The sequence below is a fragment of the Chiloscyllium punctatum genome, chromosome 18, assembly GCF_047496795.1.
Source record: "Chiloscyllium punctatum isolate Juve2018m chromosome 18, sChiPun1.3, whole genome shotgun sequence".
Classification (NCBI taxonomy): domain Eukaryota; kingdom Metazoa; phylum Chordata; class Chondrichthyes; order Orectolobiformes; family Hemiscylliidae; genus Chiloscyllium; species Chiloscyllium punctatum.
In genome coordinates, this window is record NC_092756.1 from 97,356,421 (window position 1) to 97,383,983 (window position 27,563).

The window sequence follows — 27,563 nt, forward strand, 5'->3', positions numbered from 1 at the left end:
AAGGTTCTAGGGATGTTGCTGAACAAAGAGACCTTGGAGTGCAGGTTCATAGCTCCTTGAAAGTGGAGTTGCAGGTAGATAAGATAGTGAAGGCGGCGTTTGGTATGCTTTCCTTTATTGGTCAGAGTATTGAGTACAGGAGTTGGGAGGTCATGTTGTGGCTGTACAGGACATTGGTTCGGCAATTTTTGGAATATTGTATGCAATTCTGGTCTCTTAAGGATGTTGTGAAACTTGAAAGGGTTCTGAAAAGATTTACAAGGATGTTGCCAGGGTTGGAGGGTTTGAGCTACAGGGAGAGGCTGAACAGGCTGGGGCTGTTTTCCCTGGAGCGTTGGAGGCTGAGGGGTGACTTTATAGAGGTTTACAAAATTATGAGGGATGTGGATAGGATAAATAGACAAAGTCTATTTATCCTATCCACATCCCCCTGGGGTGGGGGAGTTCAGAACTAGAGGATATAGGTTTAGGGTGAGAGGGTTAAGATGTAAAAGGGACCTAAGGGACAACTGTTTCACACAGAGGGTGGTACGTGTGTGGAATGAGCTGCCAGAGGAAGTGATGGAGACTAATACAATGTAACATTTAAAAGGCATCAAAGATGGGTATATGAATAGGAAGGGTTTGGAGGGATATGAGCCAGGTGCTGGCAGATGGGACTAGATTGGGTTCGGATATCTGGTCAACATGGACGGGTTGGACCGAAGGGTCTGTTTCCATGCTGTACGTCTCTTTGACTCTGTCATCTCAGAGACAGCACCTCTGACAACACAGCACTGCCTCAGCGCGTCACTGGATTATCACTTCCAGATTTGATTCCAAGACCTTCTGGTTCAGGAGGGAGATGACGGGTTGAAGGGCCTGATGATTTATTTCCTCGGGGGAATTGAGAACATTCCAGATAAAGAGCGTTCCCGAAGTTTGAAGGTTTAAAAAAAACCAAGCCCCATTAAAAGCTTCAGAGCTGTCACTAAATCCCAAACCAGAGGGCTGGCTGGTCAAAAAACCAGAAAGAACTGTGGATGCTGGAAATCAGAAATTGCTGGAAAAGTTCAGCAGGTCTGGCAGCATCTCTGGAGAGAAATCAGAGTTAACATTTCAGGTCCAGTGACCCTTCCTCAGAAACGGGACCAGAGTTTTGCCTCTGGCGCTGAGTTTAACTATGACACCCAGTGCGAGGTCAGCTGATGTAGGTGGGCAGGTGGGCATTGCAGGGAAAGGCCGGGGAAACTCACAGCTGCATGGGTGGAATGTCTAGGTGGAGATGAAGGCTATTTGGCCCATTTTGGCCATGCTAGCTCTCCATAAGAGCAACTCTCATTGTGGCACCTCCTTGCCTTTCCCACCCTATCCCTTTCCCTTTCGGTTAATAATCCAACTCCTTTCTGAATACCCTGATTGAACCCGCCTCCTCCACGGTCTCAGGGAGTCTGAATCCTAGCTGTGCACTGTTTAAATGTGTTTTGACTCTTGATGTAGAGGAGCTGGTGTTGGCCTGGGGTGGACAAAGTTAAAAATCACACTTCAGGTTACAGTCCGACAGGTTCGGAGCGCTGCTTTGAACCACCTGATGGTGGCACGGTGGCTCAGTGGTTCGAACTGCTGTCTCACAGCGCCAGGGACCCAGGTTCGGTTCCAGCCTCGGGCGACTGTCTGTGTGAAGTTTGTACTAGTCCCCGTGTCTGTGTGGGTTTCCTCCGGGTGCTCCGGTTTCCTCCCACAGTCCAAAGATGTGCAGATTAGGTGAATTGGCCATGCTAAATTGCCCATAGTGTTAGGTGCATCATTCAGAGGGAAATGCGTCTGGGTGGGTTACTCTTCGGAGGGTCGGTATGGACTGGTTGGGCCAAAGGGCCTGTTTCCACACTGTAGGGAACCTAACCCAATCTAATCATGAAGGAGCAGTGCTCTGAAAGCTAGTGCTTCCAATTAAACCTGTTGGACTATAACCTGGTGTTGTGTGTGATTTTTAACTTTGTTTTGACTCCAGCACCATTTAATATTTGATGGAGCAGATTGGTTGCATTGACAGCATCAAACTTGAAATAAAAACCAGTTGCCATTCTGTTTCTTTTCCCGTGGAGGTTGGTAGGAGATTTTGTTTTTAACTGAACAGTTGAAATATTCGAAAGAAGCAGTTAATGTTTTCATGACCACTCAGAGAGCAGCATTTCTCCTGAACTTGGCCACATGAGGTATCTCTGCAACAGCCTGAAGGACCCCGCCTTTGGGGGTTGCTAGAGAAATTTGTGAATGGCGACAGGGATGATCAGAAACACGACGTTTGGTAGCTGCTGTTGTCGATTGGGGAGAGAGATGGGTTGTCAGGACTGGGGAAAGAAACACACTCCTGATTTAGGCATCCAGACTAGCAGCACCTCAGGCTGTGAGGAAATAAAGGACCCAGGGTCAATTGGTGATTACAAACGAAGGGTTAAGGTTAAGGTGATCGACACCATCCCCTGGTGAGCAAAGACTACAGTGCAGATAATGGCAAAACCAAACTGCTATTGTCCTTACCTCTCATTAGAGAGGTGACCGATGGCGGTTTAACCTGAGGGTCACCGGACATGAGGTGAGACCATCATGGTCACTTCAGCCAGGAGCGGGAATTGAACCCGTCCCATTGGCATCACTCCACCTTGCAGGCCAGCCATCCAGCCAACTGACAACAATATGCAATGGCAGGGGGGCATGCGTACTGGCTCTGGGAAAATAAGGAGCCCAGCTTGGGGCGGGGCGGGGCTGGGGGGAGATGTGTGACACTCAAACGGAGGGACAATTAGAGAATGTACAAGACAATCGGACAACTTGCACCCAACATAGATGAACAGTTAGATACAGAGTAAAGCTCCCTCTACACTGTGCCCATCAAACACTCCCAGGACAGGGACAGCACAGGGTTAGATACAGAGTAAAGCTCCCTCTACACTGTCCCCATCAAACACTCCCAGGACAGGGACAGCACAGGGTTAGATACAGAGTAAAGCTTCTCTACACTGTCACCATCAAACACTCCAAGGTCAGGGTCAGATACACTGTCCTTATGAATATGCCTCAGCTTTATTGGCTAAAGAATATCCCTCCACTATTCTAGTTGGGACATTTTTTTCCTGCTTCCATTTTATTATGCCCCTAAATTCCCAGGGGGACAAAGTGTTCTGCTGAGTATTTGTGTCACTGTGCTGGGATTATTGGAGTGTCCCTCGGCACACCAATCTCCTCAACAGGAAGGTGGATTTGTCAGCTCTCTGTCCAATAGACAGTGGAATGTTTGTGTTTCCTCCAAGCTGGCTTGCCGAATCCCTGCAGCTCACATCCATGGCTGTGCCAAGAACCCTCAATGTGGCTGAGCGAGTTATATCATGCTTCTGTTCTAGAACATTCCCAGGGGCCCGCCAGCAGCGCATGAAGCCAAGGCCCCAGGGGAAATGCCTCGCACTCTCATCGGTAAGAAGTGGAGTCACTGGTAAAAAATGGGGAGGTTCTAATCTTCCAGCACCATAGCGATGGCTTTGTGTTGTGTCTGTCTGTAAAGCTGAGGTCAGAAGTTAAAGGTTGGAGGTCAGCATGTTTGGGGATTTATCGTCTGTGTTTGAAGTTGGCTTCCACTGAAAAACAGAAAAGGAAGTCATGAACTGAGTTGAGGAAGAAACCCACATAGTCATTTCTTTGTCTTTCTTTGCTTCCCCCCCCCACCCCCTTCATCCTCATGGCTCTGAACCTCACTCAGAAAGTGACCACCCAGAGTCACGGTGCTCTGTCAACAATGGCCCTGTCTCGTTCCTCCTCGCAGACTGGGGGGGAGATGTTAGAGAGAGGACATGGGTTAAGGAGAAGATGGGGTTAAAGAGAGGGTGTGAGGTAAAGAGAGGGGGTAAAGAGGGTTGGCATGGTGGCTCAGTGGTTAGCATTGCTGCCTCACAGCACCAGGCACCCAGGTTCGAATTCACCCTTGGGTGACTCCCTGTGTGGAGTTTGCACATTCTCCTCGTGTCTGCGTGGGTTTCCTCCGGTTTCCTCCCACAGTCCAAGGCTGTGCAGGTTAGGGTGAATTGGCCTTGGGAAATTGCCCATTGTGTCGAGGAATGTGCAGGCTAGGTGGGCCAGCCATGGGAAATGCAAGGTTACAGGAATAGGTTGGTCTGGGTGGAATGCTCTTTGGAGGGTCAGTATGGACACGATGGGCCAAATGGCCTGTTTCCACACTGTAAGGAATTTATGATAGAAGATATGGTTAAAGAGAGGGCAGGGGTTAAAGAGCATGTCAGGAGGGTCTGGGGGAGTGAGAGGGAGAAACATACCTGTATATTCCTGAGGTGACATCTGTTGATTGATCACGCTGTTGAATGCTGCTATCCATTCTTGCTGCTCGCTTTCCGTTTCACATGTGAACAGGAAGTCTCGGTCTGGTGTTACTATGGTGATGCCATACTGCCATCCTGGACTGCTCTGGGCTCCAGGGCACAGACCCTCTTTGACCAGGTACCCGTTTTCACTGCTGCCAATGAAGACCTCTCCCTTGGCAAATGCATCCTGCAGAAGTTTCACAAACAACTGCCCGTTAATACCATCTCGCTTTGGGGGCAGGAGGTTTCAGGAGGTCGCACTTTCCCCTTTTATCCAATTAGTCCTACTGCACACTGTCCCTGCTTTCTCCCCTCGGCCTTTCAGAGTTCTCCCCTTTGAGACAGCTTCCATTCTCAGAGTGACTTCTGGTCTCCCTTCCACCGACCTTTCTGGCTGTGTATTCCAAATCATCACAACAGCACTGAGTAAAGATAAGCCCCTTGCCTGCCCATCTCGATCCTTTGTTAACAACCTTCCATCTATCCTGACCCTGGGGCATTGTAAACATTGAATCTGAGGCATTCTACGAACCATCTACTATCGGAAGGATGTTGTGAAACTTGAAAGGGTTCAGAAAAGATTTACAAGGATGTTGCCGGGGTTGGAGGGTTTGAGCTATAGGGAGAGGCTGAATAGGCTGGGGCTGTTTTCCCTGGAGCGTCGGAGGCTGAGGGGTGACCTTATAGAGGTTTATAAAATCATGAGAGGCATGGATAGGATAAATAGACAAGGTATTTTCCCTGGTGTGGGGGAGTCCAAAACTAGAGGGCATAGGTTTAGGGTGAGAGGGAAATGATTTAAAAGGGACCTAAGGGGCAACATTTTCACACAGAAGGTGGTGCATGTATGGAATGAGCTGCCAGAGGAAGTGGTGGAGGCTGGTACAATTACAGCATTTAAAAGGCATCTGGATGCGTATATGATTAGGAAGGGTTTAGAGGGATATGGACCAAATGCTGGCAAATGGAACGAGATTAATGGACAATATCTGGTCAGTATGGATGAGAAGGGTCCGTTTCCATGCTGTACATCTCTACGAATCTGTGACTCTATGTGTATTGCACACTACAGATTGCAATATCCCAATATTTGACTGGTTCCTCGTTGACATTCCTGAGCTCAGAACATAAAGCACGGAGAGCATTTCTTAAAAAAAAGGAATTCACTCATGGGATATGTGTGCCACTGGCTGTACCAGTATTTATTGCCCATCCCTAATTACCCAGAGGGCAGTTAAGAGTCAACCACATTGCTGTGGGTCGGGAGTCTCATGTAGGCCAGACTGGGTAAGGATGGAAGTTTCCTTCCCTGAATAGAATCAGTGAACTTGATGGGTTTTTCCGACAATTAACAATGGGTTTGTGGTCATCATTAGACTCTTCATTCCAAATTTGTTTTAATTCAGATTGCAGTATTTGCCATGGTGGGACTTGAACCCGGGTCTCTGGAACGTTACTTGGGTCTCAGGATTAACCGCCCAGCGATTACACCCCAGGGGCATCACCTCCTTGGAATCCTGCAATCTGAGGATGAAACCCAGCCCCAAATACATAACACAGAAACCCACACGGCATCCTCCTGTGAGCAGGAACCAAGCCACAGCATCTGCTCGATTCATCATGTAAACTATTGCAAAAACCTCAGCTTCCTCAATTTGCTTGCTTCAGTTGCATGATAAAGTACATTGGCCCAGAAGAGGCCATTCAGCCCATTTGGTTTAGGTTGGTCATGATCTGCCACTCTAGCCTTGGTAACTCTTTCCAGTCCCCATCCCCCTGAGCCTTAATCTCATCCACTGTGCTGCCTGGTCTCTGCACCAACCCCTTGTGCCAGTGTCCCCAGTGTGCGTAGTTAGGGGCTAGGGAAATGCCAACAACACCTTCCTTAAGACCCTTTGCACCCAGCCCTACACCATTGGGAAAGAGGAACGTTCCGAGGAAAAGATTGACCTTGAGGGAAGTGGTCAGCTGGAGGATGAATGAAGGGAGAAAAAGATTGAGTGAGTGAACGTGAGAGTGCTTACAGAGTCGGAGAGGGCAAGCAAATGGAAGAGCGAGTACAAGAGAAAGAGTGGGACACGAAGTGGGAGTTTGATTAATGGCGATTGAGACAAACTGAGTATGAGGTTGAGGGTGGGGAAGAAAGAGTGAGAGATAGATTACAGTGTATTTGAGAATTAGTGTGATAGGGTGATACAGAGAGAGTGTGAGTGTGAGACAGAAAGGGAGAGAACAAGAGACAGCAATACAGAGAATGTGACTGCAAGAGTTTTACTGTGATACAGAAAGTGTGAGCGTGAGAGAGACAGGGAGAGAGATACAGAGAGTGTGAGCGTGAGAGAGAGACAGGGAGAGAGATACAGAGAGTGTGAGGGTGGCATAAAAAATGAGGCAGAAGTGGTACTCCTGATGCTAGAGATTAGAGTCAAGATCAGAGTGGTGCTGGAAAAGCACAGCAGGTCAGGAGAGGAGCAGGAAAATCGACGCTTCAGGCAAAAGCCCTTCCTCAGGAATGAAGGACAGAGACACAGAGAATGTGACAGAGAGTGTTAAAGAGTGATACAGAGAGAGTGTGAGTGTGAGAGAGAAAGTAAGAGAGAGACAGGGACACATTGAATGTGACAGAAAGTGTTTAAAGGGTGATAGAGAGTGTGAGGGTGTGAGGGGAAAAGCGAGGGACAGAGATACAGAGAATGTGACAGAAAATGTGAAAGGGTGATACAGAAACAGTGTGAGTGTGAGAGAGAAAGGGAGTGTCAGAGTTGGGGACATGGAGAGAGTGTGAGAGAATAAGAGACCGAGTGTAATTGAGAGAGAGGGAGCACAGCCTCTAACCCGGGCTGTCTGTGGAGTTACATACCAGAGGGTCTTTGTAGTACATCAGGCGTCGATGATCCAGAGTAAACCATCGCTTCTTGAAACCTTCGGTTTGCTTGGAGCAAGAAAAAGCGAGTGAACTTTGTTGTTTGATCAGTGTCTGATAGATTGTGGTGGAGCTCTAGGTGAGTCTTACAGAGTTCCACACTGCCCTGCTGTGTGGATTCAGTTGCTGTTTCTTGTTGGTGCCACAGGCTCAGGGTTAGGAGGGTCAGGGTATTACAAAGGGGTAGATCTTTTTGTGAACATTACAACGGTCTCTGCTTGAGGTGAATTTGAGGCTCACTTGGAGGCTGACACTCATTGCTGAGGGAGTGCCGCTCTGTCAGAGATGCTTCTTCTGGGTGAGTCTGATGCCTCTCAGGTGAAAATAAAATATCCCATGGCGTTAGTTCAAAGAAGCGCAATCGAGTTACCTCTGGTGTCCAGGACTAAGATCACAGGAGCAGAAATTAGGCCATTCAGCCCATCGAGTCTGCTTCACCATTCAGTCATGGCTGATAAGTTTCTCAACCCCATTCTCCCACTTTCTCCCCATAACCCTTGATCCCCGATACTCAAGAACCTATCTACCTCAGTCTTAAATATACTCAATGACCTGGCCTCCATAGCCAATGAATTCTATAAGTTCCCCACTCTCTGGCTGAAGAAGTTTCTCCTTATCTCTGTTCTGAAGGGTCTTCCCTTTACTCTAAGGCTGTGCCCTCGGGTCCTAGTTGCTCTTAACAATGGGTACATCTTCCCAACATCTCCTCTGTCCAGGCTGTTCAGTATTGTGTATGTTCCAATCAGATCACCCCCTCCTCCTTCTAAACTCCACCAAGTAGCTATCCCATAACCAGCATCAACTGTTTGCTGATTCCTGGGAATGTGCCCTACCCCCGGCCTAACGAATCAATGCTACTCCGTGCAGAACTCAAATTGGAGGCAACACCGACGGGACAAGAACGTACACTGGGTGGGAGACTTCAATGTCCATCACTGAGAGTCACTCAGCAGCTACGTGACAGAGCGTGCTGGTCACAGTCTGAAGGACAACGCTGTGTGACTGGAGCAAGTGACGAAGGAACCAACACGAGGGAGAAACATACACCTCCCCATTCTCTTCTTTCCCCCCCCCTCCCGGTCACCGCAGTATGTGGTGCAGGTGACCCCCCACTGTATGGTCCTTGTGGAGACAAAATCCCATTGTCATGCCGAAACTCCCCTCTGTGGCACTCCGACTCTGCTGGATGGGATGGATTCAGGATAGATCCTGCAGCTCAGACACGGGGCAACAATGAGGCTTTCAGCGAGCTGTAACCTCTCAGCCTTGTTAACCCCTGCTCTGACTCATCCCCCCCCACCCACCCACTCTACTATTCCCCTCAAGCTGACCAATCAGGCCCTGGTTGAATGGAGAGGGCAGGAGGACACACCAGAAACAGCACCAGGCATGTTTAAAATGAAATGCCAACCTGGTCAAGCTGCAATACACACATGCCAAACAGCAGAAGCAGATACAGAGGTGAGAACACAGCCAACCGATCAGGTCACAGCTCTGCAGTATATCACATCCACTCACCAATACTTGTTGACCATTCAATGGTCTGACTATCTAAAAAGGTTCTATATAAATGTATCAGCCATCCTTCTCTGCTTTGTATAAGTTTGAAATCCAGAATATTAACTGTAAAGGTTTACTTTTGTACATTAAATAATTGCCTGGGCATCTAATAAAGGGAGCTGCTCATGAAGGTGAGACCATGGGCTGTTGAAGATGGTATCAGGGGAATGTCAAAAATACAGCGCAGAGAAAGAAAGATTTTCCAGTTCCACATTCTCCATTGTGTACTTGTACGTGTGTGTGTGTGTGTGTAGAGGATGTGTGTGTGTGTGTATAGTGTATCTGTGTGAGTATGTCTGTCTCTCTGTGTGCAGGGAGATATGTATGGGATTTGGGGAGTGTGTGTGTGTGTGTGTGTGTGTGTGTCTGTGTGTGTCTGTGTGTGTCTGTGTGTGTAGAGGATGTGTGCGTGTAGAGGATGTGTGTGTGTGTGTGTATAGTGTATCTGAGTATGTCTGTCTCTCTGTGTGTAGGGAGATATGTATGGGATTTGGGGAGTGTGTGTAGGGTATGTGTGTAGGGAGATATGTATGAGATTTGGAGAGAGTGTGTGTGTAGGTATGTGTGTCTGTGTGTGTGTAGGGAGGTATGTATGAGATTTGGGGAGTGTGTGTTTGTGTGTGAGTGTGTGTGTAGAGTATGTGTGCTTATGTGTGTGTAGGGAGCTATGTATGAGATTTGGAGGGTGTGTGTTTCTGTGAGAGTGTGTGTGTGTGTGTTTGTGTGTGTGTAGGGAGCTATGTATGAGATTTGGGGAGTGTGTGTTTGCGTAAGAGTGTGTGTCTGTGAGAGAGGGCAAGTGAGAGTATGAGAGAGTGTATCCGTAAAACAGTGTGTATGAGAGACAGGGTGTGTGTGAATGTGAGAGACAGTATGTGTGAGGCTGAATGTGTATGTAAGAGTAAAGGCAGATGTGAGAGTGAGGCTATGTGTGTGAAAGTGCAGAGAGGTATGTGTGTGAGAGCGAGAGAGAATGTGTTAGACTACATGCAGCACAGTGGCTCAGTGGTTAGTACTGCTGCCTCACAGTGTCAGCTACCCAGGTTTGATCCCAGCCTTGGGAGACTGTGTGGAGTTTGCACATTCTCCCCGTGTCTGCGTAAGTTTCCTCTGGGTGCTCCGGTTTCTTCCCACAGTCCAAAGATGTGCAGATCAGGGTAGATTGGCCATGCTAAATATGGGGTTGTGGGGGTCTGGGTGGGATGCTCTTTGGAGGGTCATGCAGACTGAATGGGCCAAATGGCCTCTTTCTGCACTGTAGGGACTCTGAGTGTGAGTGTATATTGAGAGAAGGTTTGTGTGTGTGTGAATCTTTGTCTGCTGTAACCACCGATGAGATCACAAAAGCAGCTTCCTGATTTCCCCGGACACACTGAACACTCCCAGAGTCCCTGTGTATCCAGGAGCTGAGTCATTAGTTGTGGAGCTGTGATTAAAACCAATGGGTGATCCAACTAATGCCAAGAGCCATCAAACCTAAAGTTGGAGCATTGTTTAAAAACACGTCCTTATACAGAGCTGAAATTTTACAACTCCTTCGCAAGCCGTAGAATTATGTTTGATTTAGCATTGTTATCATGGGTGTTGGTAGCTACTTTGAGTAAAGCCAGATCCCACAGATAGCAAAATGATCAGTGTCCAGTTGACCATTGTCAGTGGGTGTTAAAAGGAACGGTAATCAGAATCCCAACACCCTGCTCGTCTGGTCCTGTTCACCTTCAACAGATGGAATGGAACTGTGGGTGGTGACAGGAAGTGTCCCCACTGGTGACAGGAAGTGTCCCCACTGGTGACAGGAAGTGTCCCACAAGTATCCCAACTGAACTGTGAACTTCCAAAGGAATAGTGCTCTTTCCCATCAAAACCATGTGTGTACATTGAACTCAATTAGGAGAATGGGTGTCGCTGTGGTTACGGCTGGTGATGAATGAACGAATGAATGATTTTTTTTGCCATGGTCTGGGTGACTTGGTGGCTCAGTGGTCAGCACCGCTGCCTTACAGCGGGTTCGATTCCAGCCTCGAGTGACTGTCTGTGAGGGGTTTGCACATTCTCCCCGTGTCTGCGTGGGTTTCCTCCGGGTGCTCCAGTTTCCTCCCACAATCCAAAGATGTGCAGGTCAGGTGAACTGGCCATGCTAAATTGCCCAATGTTTTCAGGTGTGTGTAGTTAGGTGCATTAGTCAAGGGAATGGGTCTGGGTGGTTACTCTTCAGGGTTGACTTGTTGGGCCAAATGGCCTGTTTTCACACTGTGAGAGTTCCATGATATCGAGGGAGATATAGCTAAACGTGTTCTTGTGCCACACTCTGGCGCCATTTTGGGATGCTCCCCTCCTGTTGCTAGGTAGGCCGTGCGGACAGTTGTGATAACCTCGGAGCCATTTAACAACTTCAGCTCAGGCTGATGACAAGAAGGTGGTCTCTTACCTTGGGTCCTGTTTTCTCCATGTAACCTTCCTTCAGGAAGTTCCTTGTCAGTTTGTACTTCAGCTGGCAAATCAGAAGTTGGAAAAGAAAAGTTTATTTGTTTTCAAGGAGGAGTTGAATATAGTTCATAAGGCTAAAGGGGATCAAAGGGTCACGATAGACCAGAGGGTACTCAGAGCTGTTGTCAGCAAAGCTTACCTCGTGGTCACTGGTCCCTGGAAATGCCACTTGTAAGTAGTGAAACTGGACAGCACGTATTGCATTGAACCAATCTACAATCTCCTGTAGGATAAACAAGATTAAATCCTGTGAGACCAGCATTCTGGATTTGAATGTTGAGTGTTACGAGTCACCATCCCTCCTGGAGTCTCCCAGAAAGACAGAGTTCATTTCCTTGCTGCAGGCAAGTCCAGGCTTAATAATTGTGTTCATTTACCGATTCTTTGTATTCATTTACAATTTCTGTAAAGCAGTCACCCAGTCTGTGTTTTGTCTCCCCAGTGCAGAGGAGACCACATTGTGAGCAGCGAGTACTGCAGACCAGACTGAGTGAAGGGCAGGTCAGTCACTGCTTCACCTGGAAGGTGTGTCAGGGGCTCTACTCTGAAGCAGAAGACCATGTCATAATGCAGCCGGTCAGAGTTGGCAACCTGAGGTGCTGTTGGCACCAGCTGAGGGAACCTGCTCTCGATATTACACAGACCAGTTCCTATCAACACCTTCCTTGTTCCAAAGGGTACTACTTAGAACCTCTGCTGACTCCTCCCGGTTCCCAGGTGTGGGAGGAAATTTAAAAAAATAGATCAATTGGAGCATTGAAAAGATAGAACTTGCATTTATATAGCGCCTTTCAAACATCAAAATGTCCCAACACACTTTACAGCTGGTCAGGTACCTTGTGAAGTGCAATTGCTCTTATAATGAATGAAAGGGGTCATTGATTTGCACGCAGTAAGCTCCCATGAACAGCAATGGCCTAGAACATCATGGAGAAATCTATTTCAAAGCAGAACACTTTCCTCACCCCCTGACAGAACAGTTGAGAGTGTAGTTTGAAAGGCAGAACATGGGTGGCACGGTGGCACAGTGGTTAGTACTGCTGCCTCACAGTGCCAGAGACCCAGGTTCAATTCCCGCCTCAGGCGACTCTCTGTGTGGAGTTTGCACATTGTCCCCGTGTCTGCGTGTTTTCTCCAAGTACTCCGCTTTCCTCCCACAATCCAAAAAAAATGTGCAGGTTAGGTGAATTGGCCATGCTAAATTGCCCATAGTGTTAGGTGAAGGAGTAAATATAGGGTGGTGGGTTGCGCTTCGGCGGGTCAGTGTGGACTTGTTGGGCCGAAGGGCCTGTTTCCACACTGTAAGTAATCTAATTTGACACTGCAACACTCCCTCAGCACTGACCCTCTGACAGTGCGGCGCTCCCTCAGCACTGACCCTCCGACAGTGCGGCACTCCCTCAGCACTGACCCTCTGACAGTGCGGCGCTCCCTCAGCACTGACCCTCCGACAGTGCAGCACTCCCTCAGCACTGACCCTCTGACAGTGCGGCGCTCCCTCAGCACTGACCCTCCGACAGTGCAGCACTCCCTCAGCACTGACCCTCTGACAGTGCGGCGCTCCCTCAGCACTGACCCTCCGACAGTGCGGCGCTCCCTCAGCACTGACCCTCTGACAGTGCGACGCTACCCCAGCACTGACCCTCTGACAGTGCGGCACTCCCTCAGCACTGACCCTCTGACAGTGCGGCACTCCCTCAGTGCTGCAGTGGAGAGTTTGCCCGGATGTGCTTGTTTTTAACCCTGTGCTGCTCCATTCCTGGCCTCAGACCCATACTGTTCCATCTCAGCCAGCACGGCGTTGCCCGCAGAGCTGGGTCAGCTCCTGAACGGGTTTGTACCTTCGAAGTTGGGGCAGGCTGTATAACAATTTGGAGTAATTTGTTCTTATTCAGTGGCTTGAAAGATACAGTTTGTCCACTTCAGAAGCTGTTCGACAATTTCTGTCAAGAACATGTGGAACACTGACCTCTAACAGCGACTTAAATAGAATATTGTCAGGGACTGTCTGCGCCATTTCCCTCGGGGTAGGCTTTGTCATGCAGCTGGGAGTTTGATGGAGGAGGCTTGGGGATTATAATGAGCTTATTAAGGACAACTTGGGAAGCTTCACATAACACACTCATTAAGCAGTTTAGGTGGTCACTGAAATCCAGGAAGATTATGTGAATTCAGTGTAACTAAAAATACTGCATATGTGTGAGACCTCTTTTTCTCTTCTCCCCTCATTAACTGAGGCTGACGTGTGATGAGATGGCTGAGAGGTTGAGATATTGGGCGACTAATGCATTGTGAGAAAGTGAGGACTGCAGACGCTGGACAGAGTCGAAAAGCCACGTGTTTCGACTGATCCATTGTGTTCTACATATGTGGGTTCAAATCCCATGCTCCTCATTTCTTCAATAAGTGTTTGATGCATGCAGGATTGTTCAAGGTGGCTCAGTGGTTAGCACTGTGACCTTGCAGCGTCAGGGACCCGATAGGCTGAAGGGTCCTTCGTGTGCTGTAGACCTCTGTGTCTGTGACCCTCCTCCAAACAGATATCGACAACTTCAAGGAAATATGAAGACAGGATGACCAAAAGCCTGGTGAGTGGAGCAGGTCAAGGGAGACAGCTGAGTGTGTGCGTGTGTATGTGTGTGTCTATCTGTCAGTCTGTCTGTGCGTGCGCATGTGTGAGAGAATGTATGTGTGTGTGTTTGTGTCTGTGTGTGTCTCTGTGTCTGTGTGTATATGTGTGCATGTGTGTCTCTCTGTTTCTGTGTGTGTGTGTCTGCGTGTATGTGTGTCTGTCTGTGTGTGTGTGTCTCTCTGTGTCTGTGCATGTGTATGTGTGTCTCTGTGTGTGTGCATGTGTGTCTCTGTGCCTGTGTGTGTGTCTATGTATGTGTCTGTGTGTGTGTGGGTATGTGTGTCTGCGTCTGTGTGTCTGCGTGTCTGTGTCTGTGTCTGTGTATTGTGTGTGTCTGTGCGTGTGTATGTGTGCCTGTATCTGTGTATATCTGTGTGTGTGTCTGTGTGTATGTACGTGTGTGTCTGTGTGTATGTGTATATATGTCTGTATGTGTACGTGTGTCTGTGTGTGTATGTGTGTCTGTGTGTATGTCTGTGTGTGTATGTCTGTGTGTGTGTGTGTCGGTGTGTGAGTCTGTGTGTGGGTCTGTGCGTGTGTGTGTCTGTGTGTATGTGTCTGTGTGTGTCTGTGGGCGTGTGTGTGTGTATGTGTGTGTGTATGTGTCTGTGAGTGTGTGTCTGTGTGTATATGTGTCTGTGTGTGTCTGAGTCTGTGTATGTGTCTGTGTGTGTATGTCTGTGTGAGTGTGTCTGTGTCTGTGCGTATGTGTGTGTGTCTGTGTGTGTGTATGTGTGTCTGTGTGTGCGTCTCTGTGTATGTGTGTGTCCCTGTGTCTGTATGTATGTGTCTCTGTGTCTGTCTGTGTGTGTGTGTCTGTGTATGTGTGTGTCTGTGTGTATGTGTGTCTGTGTGTGTCTGTGTCTGTGTGTCTGTGTATGTGTGTGTCTGTGTGTATGTGTGTCTGTGTATATGACTGTTTGTGTATGTCTGTGTGTGTGTGTGTCTGTGTATGTCTGTGTGTATGTGTGTGCGTCTGTGTGTCTGTGTGTGTCTGTGCCTGTGTGCCTGTGTGTATGTGTATGTGTGTGTGTGTGGTGTGTCTGTGTGTATGTATGTCTGTGTGTATGTGTGTTTGTGTGTGTCTATGTGTTTATGTGTCTGTGTGTCTGTGTGTCTGTGTATTGTGTATGTTTTTCTGTCTGTGTGTGTATGTGTGTGTGTCTGTGTGTATGTGTGTCTGTGTGTGTGTGTGTCTGTGCCTGTGTGTGTGTGTGTGTGTCTGTGCCTGTGTGTGTGTGTGTGTGTGTGTGTGTGTCTGTGCCTGTGTGTGTGTGTATGTCTGTGTCTGTGTGTGTCTGTGTGTTTGTGTGTGTATGTGTGTCTATGTGTGTGTCTGTGTGTGTGTATGTGTGTCTGTGTGTGTGTCTGTGTGTGTCTGTGTGTATATGTGTCTGTGTGTGTGTCTGTGTGTATATGTGTCTGTGTGTGTCTGTGTTTGTGTGTGTCTGTGTTTGTGTGTGTGTGTCTGTATGTCTGTGTGAGTGTGTGTGTCTGTGCATGTGTATGTGTGTCTGTGTCTGTATGTGTCTCTGTGTGTGTGTCTCTCTGTGTATGTGTGTCTGTGTATGTGTGTGTGTCTCTGTGTATGTTTGTATGTGTCTCTGTGTCTGTGTGTGTGTGTGTGGGTATGAGTGTGTGTGTGTGGGTATGCGTGTGTGTGTCTGTGCTTGTGTGTATGTGTGTGCATGTATGTGTCTGTGTATGTGTGTGCGTGTATGTGTCTGTGGGTATGTGTGTCTGTGTGTGTGTCTGTGTGCATGTCTGTGTGTGTCTATGTGTCTGTGTGTGTATGTGTGTCTGTGTCTGTATGTGTGTGTGCCTGTGTGTGTTTCTGTCCGTGTATGTATGTGTCTATGTGTGTGTGTCTGTGTGTATGTGTGTCTGTGCCTGTGTGTGTGTATGTCTGTCTCTGTGTGTGTCTTTGTGTGTGTCTGTGTGTGTGTGTCTGTGCGTGAATGTCTGTGTGTGTCTTTGTGTGCGTTTGTGTGTGTGTGTGTATGTGTTTCTGTGTGTGTCTGCATGTCTGTGCGTATGTGTCTGTATGTGTGTCTGTGTGTATCTGTGTCTGTGTGTGTATGTGTGTCTGTGTGTGTGTCTGTGTGTATGACTGTGTGTGTATGTCAGTGTGTGTCTGTGTATTGTCTATGTGTTTCAGTCTGTGTGTGTATGTGTGTCTGTGTGTGTGTATGTATTTAGATTAGATTACTTACAGTGTGGAAACAGGCCCTTCGGCCCAACAAGTCCACACCGCCCCGCCGAAGCGTAACCCACCCATACCCCTACATCTACATCTACATCTACATCTACATCTACCCCTTACCTCACACTACGGACAATTTAGCATGGCCAATTCACCTGACCTGCACATCTTTGGAGTGTGGGAGGAAACCGGAGCACCCGGAGGAAACCCACGCAGACACGGGGAGAACGTGCAAACTCCACACAGTCAGTCGCCTGAGGCGGGAATTGAACCCGGGTCTCAGGCGCTGTGAGTCAGCAGTGCTAACCACTGTGTGTCTGTGTGTGTGTGTGTCTGTGTGTGTGTCTGTGCCTGTGCCTGTGTGTGTATGTCTGTGTATGTATGTGTGTGTGTGTGTCTGTGCCTGTGTGTGTGTCTGTCTCTGTGTATGTCTGTGTGTTTGTGTGTCTGTGCATGAATGTCTGTGTGTGTTTGTGTCTGTGTGTCTGTGTGTGTATTTGTGTATTTATGTGTGTCTGTGTGTATGTCTGTGTGTATGTATGTCTGTGTGTGTGTCTGCGTGTCTGTGTGTATGTGTGTATGTGTGTCTGTGAGTGTGTCTGTGTGTATGCGTGTCTCTGTGTGTATGTGTGTATGTGTGTGCATCTGTGTGTATGTGTGTCTGTGTGTATGACTGTGTGTCTGTCTGTGTGTATGTGTATGTCTGTGTGTATGTGTGTGTGTCTGTGTATGTGTGCCTGTGTGTGTGTATGTCTGTGTTTGTATGTCTGTGTATTGTGTATGTGTTTCTGTCTGTGTGTGTGTCTGTGTATATGTGTGTCTGTGTGTGCATGTGTGTCTGTGTGTGTATGTGTCTGTGCCTGTGTGTGTGTCTGTCTCTGTGTGTGTCTGTGTGTGTGTCTGTGTGTGAATGTATGTGTGTGTGTCTATATGGGTGTGTGTGTCTGTGTGTATATGTGTCTGTGTATGGGTCTGTGTGTTTATGTCTGTGCGTGTGTGTCTGTGCATGTTTATGTGTGTCTTTGTCTGTGTGTATGTGTCTGTGTGTGTCTGTGTGTGTCTCTCTGTGTGCGTATGTGTGTCTCTGTGTCTGTGTGTATGTGTGTGTGTGGGTATGAATGTGTGTGTGTGGATGTCTGTGTGTGTGTCTGTGCTTGTGTGTATATGTGTGCTTGTGTGTATATGTGTGCGTGTATGTGTGCATATCTGTGTGTGTGTGTGTGTGTGTGTGTGTCTGTGTGTGTGTATGTATGTGTGTGTGTGTATGTGTGTCTGTGCCTGTGTGTGTATGTCTGTGTATGTATGTGTTTGTGTGTGCGTGTGTGTGTGTGCCTGTGTGTCTGTGCCTGTGTGTGTGTCTGTCTCTGTGGATGTCTGTGTGTTTGTGTGTGTCTGAGTGTGTGTGTCTGTGCATGAATGTCTGTGTGTGTGTCTGTGTGTGTCTTTGTGTCCGTGTGTGTATTTGTGTGTTTATGTGTGTCTGAGTGTGTATGTCTGTGTGTATGTATGTGTCTGTGTGTGTGTGTCTGTGCCTGTGTGTGTGTCTGTCTCTGTGTGTGTCTGTGTGAGAATGTATGTGTGTGTGTCTATGTGGGTGTGTGTGTCTGTGTGTATAAGTGTCTGTGTATGGGTCTGTGTGTTTATGTCTGTGCGTGTGTATGTGTGTCTTTGTCTGTGTGTATGTGTCTGTGTGTGTCTCTGTGTGCGTATGTGTGTCTCTGTGTCTGTGTGTATGTGTGTGAGTGGGTATGAATGTGTGTGTGTGTGTGTGTGTCTGTGCTTGTGTGTCAGTGTGTGCGTGTATGTGTCTGTGTGTGTGTCTGTGTGCATGTCTGTGTGTGTCTATGTGTCTGTGTGTGTATGTGTGTCTGTGTCTGTATGTGTATGTGTGCATGTGTGTGTGTATGTCTGTGTATGTATGTGTCTATGTGTGTGTGTCTGTGTGTATGTGTGTCTGTGCCTGTGTGTGTGTCTGTCTGTCTCTGTGTGTGTCTGTGTGTGTGTGTCTGTGCGTGAATGTCTGTGTGTGTGTCTTTGTGTGCGGTTGTGTCTGTGTGTGTCTGCGTGTCTGTGTGTGTGTGTCTGTGTGTGTGTCTGTGTGTCTGTGTGTGTATGTGTGTATGACTGTGTGTATGTCAGTGTGTGTCTGTGTATTGTCTATGTGTTTCAGTCTGTGTGTGTGTGTGTGACTGTGTGTATGTCAGTGTGTGTCTGTGTATTGTCTATGTGTTTCAGTCTGTGTGTGTGTGTGTGTCTGTGTGTGTGTACGTATGTGTGTATGTGTGTGTGTGTCCGTGTGTGTATGACTATGTGTGTATGACTGTGTGTATGTCAGTGTGTGTCTGTGTATTGTCTATGTGTTTCAGTCTGTGTGTGTGTGTGTGTGTCTGTGTGTGTCTGTGTGTGTGTATGTACGTGTGTGTGTCTGTGTGTATGTGTGTCTGTGTGTGTGTCTGTGCCTGTGTGTGTATGTCTGTGTATGTATGTGTTTGTGTGTGTGTGTGTCTGTCTCTGTGTATGTCTGTGTGTTTGTGTGTGTCTGTGTGTGTGTGTCTGTGCATGAATGTCTGTGTGTGTCTTTGTGTGTGTTTGTGTCTGTGTGTCTGTGTGTGTATTTGTGTGTTTATGTGTGTCTGTGTGTGTATGTCTGTGTGTATGTATGTCTGTGTGTGTGTGTGTCTGTGCCCTGTATAACTGAAGCATTACCTCCTTAATGTTACATTCAATGCTTCCCTTAATGAAGGAAAACATCCCATTAATCTTCTTTATCACCAGCTGGACTTACAGACTAACATTTTGTGAATCATACGCTGCAACTCCCAGATCCCTCTGCATTTTAGAATTCTGCAGTTGATTTCCAAGAGGGGCATGGATAAAATAAATAGCAAAGATCTTTTCTTTAGGGTGGGGCAGTTCAAAACTAGAAGGTATAGGCTTATTAGATTAGATTTCCTATAATGTGGAAACAGGCCCTTCGGCCCAATAAGTCCATACCAACTCTCCGAAGAGCAACCCACCCAAACCCCTTTTCCCTCTGACTAATGCACCCAACACTGTGGGAAATTTAGCATGGCCAATTCACCCTAACCTGCACATCTTTGGACTGTGGGAAGAACCAGGAGCAAACCCATGCAGACACGAGGAGAATGTGCAAACTCCACACAGACAGTCGCCCGAGGCTGGAATCGAGCCTGAGACCCTGGTGCTGTGGTGAAAGGGGAAAGATTTGAAAGGGACGTGAGATGCATCTTTTTCCACACAGAGGGTGACATATATATTGGAATGAGCTGCCAGAGGAAGTGGTAGATGCAGATACAACTACATTTAAAAGACATCTGGACAGGAAAGGAAAGGTTTAGAGGGATATGGGCCAAATGCAGGAAAATAGAATGAGTTCAGCTTGGGAAACCTGGTCAGTATGGACAAGTTGGGCCGAATGGCCTGTTTCTGTGCTGGATGAGTCTATGATATATTTGTCTTCTCAGAAATAGTGGAATCTGTCTGATACTTAAATGAATCGATTCTCCCTCAGAGTCCCCGTGTACTTGATTAATCACTTGTTACTGGAATGAGGATTGTACCAATCCAATTTGAATCTAATCCCTTTAAATGCACACCCACCCCCAGTCCTGGAAGAAGCGTTACACCCGAAGCGTCGACTTCTCCCCCTCCTGATGCTGCCTGCCTTGCTGCATTCTCCCAGCCTCCTGCCTGTCTATTTCAGATTCCTGAGAGAACATGTAGTTTCTTGTCCCTCTAATTTCCACAGCAGCGCTGTACATTGAATGAGGCAGCTGTAATTACTCATGTCTCTATCATACAAGCAGAATCCTGTTCTAAGCTCTGGAAACTGCTGCTGGAATTGTACCTCCCCTTCAGACAGACAAATTTCAAAAGTGTGTGTGAGACACAGAGTTGGGTTTTTTGAGGAGTGATTATATAAATTGGGCATGTTCTCACAGGTTAAAAAAAAAGGCTGAGAGGGGGCGGGATTCTGTCTTTTCAGACTTCCAAAGAATAGGATAATGTGATAAACTGCTTCGGGTTATCAGCACATCCAGCGGAAAAACCCTGCACTTAAAGGGATTAGATTCAAATTGGATTGGTACAATCCGCATTCCAGTAACAAGTGATTAATCGAGTACACGGGGACTCTGAGGGAGAATCGATTCATTAAAGTATCAAACAGATTCCACTATTTCTGAGAAGTCAAATATATCATAGACTCATCCAGCACAGAAACAGGCCATTCGGCCCAACTCGTCCATACTGACCAGGTTTCCCAAGCTGAACTTGTTCTATTTTCCTGCATTTGGCCCATATCCCTCTAAACCTTTCCTTTCCTGTCCAGATGTCTTTTAAATGTAGTTGTATCTGCATCTACCACTTCCTCTGGCAGCTCATTCCAATATATATGTCACCCTCTGTGTGGAAAAAGATGCATCTCACGTCCCTTTCAAATCTTTCCCCTTTCACCACAGCACCAGGGTCTCAGGCTCGATTCCAGCCTCGGGCGACTGTCTGTGTGGAGTTTGCACATTCTCCTCGTATCTGCATGGGTTTGCTCCTGTTTCTTCCCACAGTCCAAAGATGTGCAGGTTAGGATGAATTGGCCATGCTAAATTTCCCACAGTGTTAGGTGCATTAGTCAGAGGGAAAAGGGGTTTGGGTGGGTTGCTCTTCGGAGAGTTGGTATGGACTTATTGGGCCGAAGGGCCTGTTTCCACATTATAGGAAATCTAATCTAATAAGCCTATACCTTCTAGTTTTGAACTGCCCCACCCTAAAGAAAAGATCTTTGCTATTTATTTTATCCATGCCCCTCTTGGAAATCAACTGCAGAATTCTAAAATGCAGAGGGATCTGGGAGTTGCAGCGTATGATTCACAAAATGTTAGTCTGTAAGTCCAGCTGGTGATAAAGAAGATTAATGGGATGTTTTCCTTCATTATGGGAAGCATTGAATGCAACATTAAGGAGGATATGCTTCAGTTATACAGGCGTTTCGGGAGACCTCATTTTGAACAGTGTGTGCGGTTTTAGCCATCCTTATTTAATGAAGGATCTAAATGCATTGGAGGCAGTTCAGAGAAGATTTACAAAATCAAATAAATGGAGTGGGTTGTGTTATAAGAGTAAGTTAATTTACCATTGATTGTCGTGAAAGTTCAGCCCAGGTGTGATGGCATGAAATTGGTTGAGAAAGATTCAAGTTGATTTGGTGGATTGGCCATGTTAAATTGCCCAGGGGATGTGCAGGATTACATGGCTAGGGTAGAGGTGAGGATCTAAAATTTGGATTTAGGCTGGTGTCAGGAGCAACCATTTAATGCATGATTTTACTAACTAAAAAATGGCTTCTTAATGCAAGTAATATAAAATAACGTAGCAAGATGGCTTCCAGGCGCAATGGCATCTAACCCTGCTGAAAACTGCATTCCTGAATTTATTGAAAGAGATTAACAAACAATGCCCTGTTCATAGTATGAATTAACTAAGTAAGATATGACATTATTAAAGTATCCTAAATTGACCTTGGAAACTAGGTGTCCAGGAGATAAAGAAGTGCAAAACAAGTCAGTTCCTAGGAAAAAAATCAATGGCTCAATTTTATGTCTATTTGTCAAATCATTTCATTTTATTGGATTAATTTTGCAATTAAGGTTGTTCTGTTTGTTAAGAGACCTATAAAAGTTGACTGTGTTTTAAGAATGTGCGCAGCTTTCCCAGAGTACACACAGGTGCTTAACCCCGTGTTGCTGGAAATCTATGCCCAGCATCGTAATACATTGTTAAAACTTGCTAAAAGAGACTGAGCTGCTAGTGTTTATTTGACCGATCGCGGAACCAAGAGACCCCTCATGGGGGGTGGCCCAGATTTACAGAAGGTTGGGATGCGGAGGATTGGTGTGGACTGGATGGGATGAATGGCCTGCTTACACTCTGCAGGGATTCCGTGATTGGATGATAGATTGGGAAGGCAGGGCTGGTTCCCACTGGAGGGAGGAGTAACAGATGGTGGATGGTGTTGAAAAAGTGGAGGGTGAAAAGATGTGTCCTCTCCTGAGTCAGTCCAGAACTAGTGGGGCACTGATTAATGTCAGAGATTGCCCTTTAAGGACAGAGATAAAGAGAATATGTTTTCTCAGACGACTGTGTGGCTTTGGAACTCTGCCTCAGAAGGAGGTAGAGGCAAAGTGACTCAATATTCTTGAGGCAGACGTGGATAGATTTGTGTGAGGAAGGGAATTAAGGGTTCTTGAGAATGAGATGGGAATGTGGAATTCAGAACAGAAACAGATCAGCCACGATGGTACTGAATCAGAGCATGGTTCGATGGGCCAAATGGTCTACTTCAGCGCCTATTTTGTGTGTTTCTATGTATATTTGAAGTTTGTGAGGAACATATTAGATACATGAACATATGAAGGAAATACAGAACAGAACCAAAAAACTGAGTCCAATTAATGGGCTTAGTGGTTAGCACTGTGGCCTCACAACACCAGGGACCCGGGTTCGATCCAGCCTCGGGCGATTATCTGAGTGGAGTTTGCACATTCTCCCCGTGTCTGTGTGTGGGTTTGCTCCAGTTTCCTCCCACAATCCAAAGATCTGCAGGTTAAGTGAATTGGCCATGCTAAATTCCCCATAGTGTCCAGGGGCGTGCAGGCTGGGTGGGTTAGCCATGGGAAATGCAGGGTCATTTGGATTGGGAAGGGGGTGGGTCTGGGTGGGATGCTCTTCGGAGGGTCAGTGTGGACTCAGTGGGCTGAATGGCCTGCTTCCACACTGTCGGGATTCTATATTCTAATTCATGCTAACATTCATTTGCATGTGTATAAAGTACATCTATATCCAGAGATGTACATGGGGAGAGGGAGAAGAAGAGAAATGAGATTAAATTTAATTGCAGGGATTCTAAGAGGCATGAGAGATTCATTAAATGAGGACTATGTGGGATGAATTCATTTCTGTACTTAATATTCATCACAACTGCTCCCGGAGGATTGCCTTTAACTTTGTTTTCTAAATGGACCTAATTTGTTGATGCAAATTGAGCCCAATTAGCACAAAATTCCAATTAATATATTAAGCCTCACCACTTCCTTTTCAATTACTGAGGAAAATTAGAGACATATTTTTGGTGAAGCTCAGCTGAGCTGACATTGTCTTCCTTTAGTCCTGTCTCACTCACTCATCATTCCAGTGCTCGCTGATTTACCTTTGCTTACAATGTCTCCAACGAACGGTTTTCCTCCTTGTGTTTTTCTCTCCCTGCATTGCCTTTCCCTCATCTGTCTCTGTCATTTCCTCCTCCCCTACAATCCCTCCCTACTGCCCTCCATTCCCTGACTGCACCACGTTCGGTACGAGGGGTCATAATTTTAGGATAAAGAGGGAATCTCTTAAGAGTGGAGGGTTTGAGTTATAAAGAGAGGTTGGACAGGCTGTGATGTTTTTCACTGGAGCATAGGAGGTTGAGGCGTGACCTTACAGAGGTTTATAAAACAACAAGGGCCATAGATAAGGTGAATAAGGTCATTACTCTAAGGTGGGGGAGCTCAAAACTAGAGGACATATTTTTAAGGTGAGAGGGAAAAGATTTAAAAGGGACCCAGGGAGCAACTTTTTCACACAGAGGGTGGTTCATGTGTGGAATGAACCACCAGAGGAAGTGGTGGATGGAGGTACAGTTACAATGTTTAAAAGACATTTGGACAGGTACATGAATGGGAAAGGTTTAGAGGGATATGGGCCAAATGCAGGCAAATGGGACACTAGTTCAGTTTTGGAAACTTGGTCAGCACAGACAAGTTGGACAAAGGGTCTCCTCCATGCTGTTGGACACTGTGAGTCTATGGCTGAGATGAGGTGAAATATCTTCACCCAGAGAGTGGTGGGTCCATGGAATTCACTGCCATAGGAAGCAGTTGAGGCCAAACCAATGTGTTTTCAAGAAGGAGGCATATGTAGCTCTATTGGCTAAAGGGATCAAGGGATCTGAGGGGAGGGTGGGATTAGAGTATTGAGCTCAATGATCAGCCATGATCAGATTGAATGGAGGTACAGGCTCAAGGGGCCAAATAGCCTACTCCTGCTCCTACTGTCAATATTTCTATGACTCTGGCCTATTTTGACATCACTGTTCTCTTTGCTTGACCAATGATGATCATACCTTAAGCTGTCTAGTCCCTAAGCCTTTGAAATTACCCTCCCAAACCTCACTGCTTCCCTCTTTATGGCCCTGTTTAAAATTCAGGCCTTTGACCGAGATTTTGGTCCTCCCTCCCTCATTGGCTTGAAGCCCACTTTCATTCCACAGGGAAGCACCTTGGGATGGTAAACAATTTTAAAGGTGCTATATAAATAGGCGTTGTTGCAGATTGCTTTGCAAATCTTACCCACATTGACATCTCAGGCCACTTCACCCGATTTAGAAAGGGGACATAAGTTACGGATACGCAAACTCAAACTCACAGCAACACCATGAACTATTGGCATTGAGTTATTATCTTCACACCTGTCTGCCTCACCTTTTCCTCTTCATGGTAGATGAAAATATTCCGAGTGCTGTTGTCTTTCAGGTAGGTGATCTGAAGGCCATTGGGATTCCCAATCTTGGTTGGTTGGAAGGTTGCATTGATATTGTCCACTTTAATCACGGCCTTGGGCTCTTTAGCCTGAGAAAGAGAGAGGGAGAGGGAAAAAATGAGAGAGAGAGAGGAGAACATCATTCTCCACTTTGTTGGCAAATTAAATATTAGCCACAAACACAACTGATGCGTTCACTGTCAATGGTTCATTATGCATGCATAATTTTCCCAATTTCCATGACCACCTCCAACCCCTCAAAACCTACCTCTGGGACCAATCTATCCTAGTGATGTCCAATTTAAATATTTTCTAGACAGTGACAGGGGTTTTTCATTTTACACTCATCAGAACTGGATCCAATCTTTGAAAGGGAACACCAATTTTGCTTTTATTCATTCACAAGGTGAGGGCATCACTGGCCAGGCCAGCCTTTATTGCCCATCCCTAATTGGCCAGAGGGCAGTTTAAGAGTCAACCCCATTACTGTGGGTCTGGAGTCACGTGTAGGCCAGACCAGGTAAGGATGGCAATTTCCTTCCCTGAAGGACATTAATGAACCAGATGGGTTTTTCTAACAATCGACAATGGATTATGGGACTAGATTGGGTTGGGATATCTGGTCGGCATGGAGGAGTTGGACCGAAGGGTCTGTTTCCATGCTGTACATCTCTATGACTCTATTAAACTCTTAATTCCAGATTTATATTGAATTCAAATTCCACCATTTGTCGTGGTGGGATTTGAACCCGAGTTCCAATTTACACAGCATGAGGAGAGGAGGAAGGTACAGTTGAGTCCGTTAACTGTTGTGCAAATCAGTGTTCCCTTTTATGTGGCTTTCCTCCGTCCCAATTATGCCGATTGCAAGAGATGGAGCTTTGTGCAGGGTTTCAGCTCCGTAACACCAAGCAATTCTCCGAGTCAGTGTTTTTTTTTGTCTCGAGGCTGGTTTGTGAAATGTTGTTGTGGCGTCGTGGAGAGAGTAAATAAGCGATGACCAAATCCAGAACAAGATGGAGACAGTGCTGGTAATAGTTGCTATAATTGGGCCAGGTGATGTCATTTCCCATATCTGTTCTCCTTCACACATCAGTTTCAGGAACTGCAACTTGAGATTTTCTCCTTCTAAATAATGAAGGAAGTAAAAGCAACATGACTTTGGAGCTAGCTCAGGAGGAAAGGAAGAATGTCTGTTGCTACACCGTCCTTCGTGACCTCAGGAACTCACAGACCATTCCACGTTTGCAATGTTGTTTCTTGCCTCCCTCCCTCCCCCCCCACCTTCGTCTCTCCCGTCTTAGTCTGAATGTTGGGAACATGGCACACTTTTAAAGTCAAAGGCAAAAGATTTAGAGGGAATTTGATGAAAGTCTTTTTCACCCAGAGGGTTTGGGGGGGGGGGGGGGCGTCCGATTGAACTATCTGGGAGAGGGGTTGAAACCTCACAACCTTTAGAAAGTACTTGGACGTGCAACTGAAGTGTCACTCCTTAATTTTCAAGTCTCAATATTTTCACACAGAGGGTGGTGAGTGTATGGAGTGTACCAAAGGATGTGGTGGAGGCTGGTACAATTACAGCATTTAAAAAGCATCTAGAGGGGTACATGAATAGGAAGGGTTTGGAGGGATATGGGCCAAATGCTGGCAAATGAGGCTAGATTTATTTAGGATATCTGGGGGGCATAGATGAGTTGGAGTAATGGGTCTGTTTCTGTGCTGTACATTTCTATGACTCAGGGTGGCACGGTGGCTCAGTGGTTAGCTCAGCTGTCTCACAGCGCCAGGGACCTGTGTTCAATTCCACTCTCAGGTGACTGTCTGTGTGGAGTTTGTACATTCTCCCTGTGTCTGCAGGGATTTCCTCCGGGTGCTCCGGTTTCCTCCCACAGTCCAAAGATGTGCAGGTTAGGGTGAATTGGCCATGGTAAATTGCCCATTGTGCTCAGGGATATGTAGGTTAGGGGCATTAGTCAGGGGTCAATGTAAGTAACAGGGTACGGAAATGGGTTTGGATGGGATACTCTTTGGAGAGTTGGTGTGGACTTGTTGGGCCGAAGGGCCTGTTTCCACACTGTTGGGATTCTGTTTCTATGGCTACGGATCTAGTGTGGGTCGGAGTGTATTTTTGGCATGGGCCTAAAGGTCTCTGTACTGCATGATTCTATGCATGATTCTGTTTTATTCCTCAAGGAGATGCGGGCAGTGATGGCAAGGCCAATATCTATTGCTTGTCTCTGAACTGAATGGCCATTTCAGAGGGCAGAGAAGAATCAGCCCCATTGCTTTGGGTCTGGAGTCACATACACTGGGTAGACCAGGTAAGGAGGGCAGCATTTTCTCTGTAAAGGGACACCGATGGATTTTCACAACAATTTGTATCCAGATTTAGTTCTGAATTCAGATTGCATCAGCTGCTGCACTGATCATGTCCACAAAGAAATAATCCCGGCACCTGGATGAGCAGCTACCATCTCCCTTCGGAGTCACTGTAGGAAAAAGGGCAACCAATTTACACACAGGGAACTCCCTCACACAGCGATGGGAGAATGGCGAGGGGCTTGTTTTTAGCTGATTTAAGGATAAACACAGAATTTCAGAGATGGAGCTCCTTTGAGCCACTGGCCAGAGGACATTTTACATTCACTTGAGATAGTCACCTACAGGGCCTTGGTTTAACATGTAAAGGCGTGCACCATCTGAGAGCGCTGCACTCCCTCGGGACGACACTGTGAGGGTCAGCCTGGACTATTTGGTCAGGACCTGAACCATAACCAGAGGATTCTGGGATATTTGCAATATTGTGTCCAGTTCTGG

At 46.8% G+C, this 27,563-nt stretch overlaps 1 protein-coding gene across 1 annotated transcript in view; it reads right to left on the bottom strand.

Annotated features, from left to right (window-relative positions):
- Positions 1-3,044: 3,044 nt before the first annotated feature.
- The window catches only part of LOC140489388 (arf-GAP with dual PH domain-containing protein 1), a 64,170-nt gene continuing 39,651 nt past the window's right edge, over positions 3,045-27,563 (bottom strand). Inside the window, exons 6-11 of the mRNA XM_072588889.1 lie at positions 24,689-24,835; positions 11,459-11,542; positions 11,261-11,323; positions 7,210-7,281; positions 4,305-4,536; positions 3,045-3,611 (exon numbers count right to left, since the gene is read on the bottom strand). Coding sequence (XP_072444990.1) covers positions 3,583-3,611; positions 4,305-4,536; positions 7,210-7,281; positions 11,261-11,323; positions 11,459-11,542; positions 24,689-24,835 — 627 coding nt within the window. The 3' untranslated portion in view covers positions 3,045-3,582. The remainder of the gene's footprint in view (positions 3,612-4,304; positions 4,537-7,209; positions 7,282-11,260; positions 11,324-11,458; positions 11,543-24,688; positions 24,836-27,563) is intronic.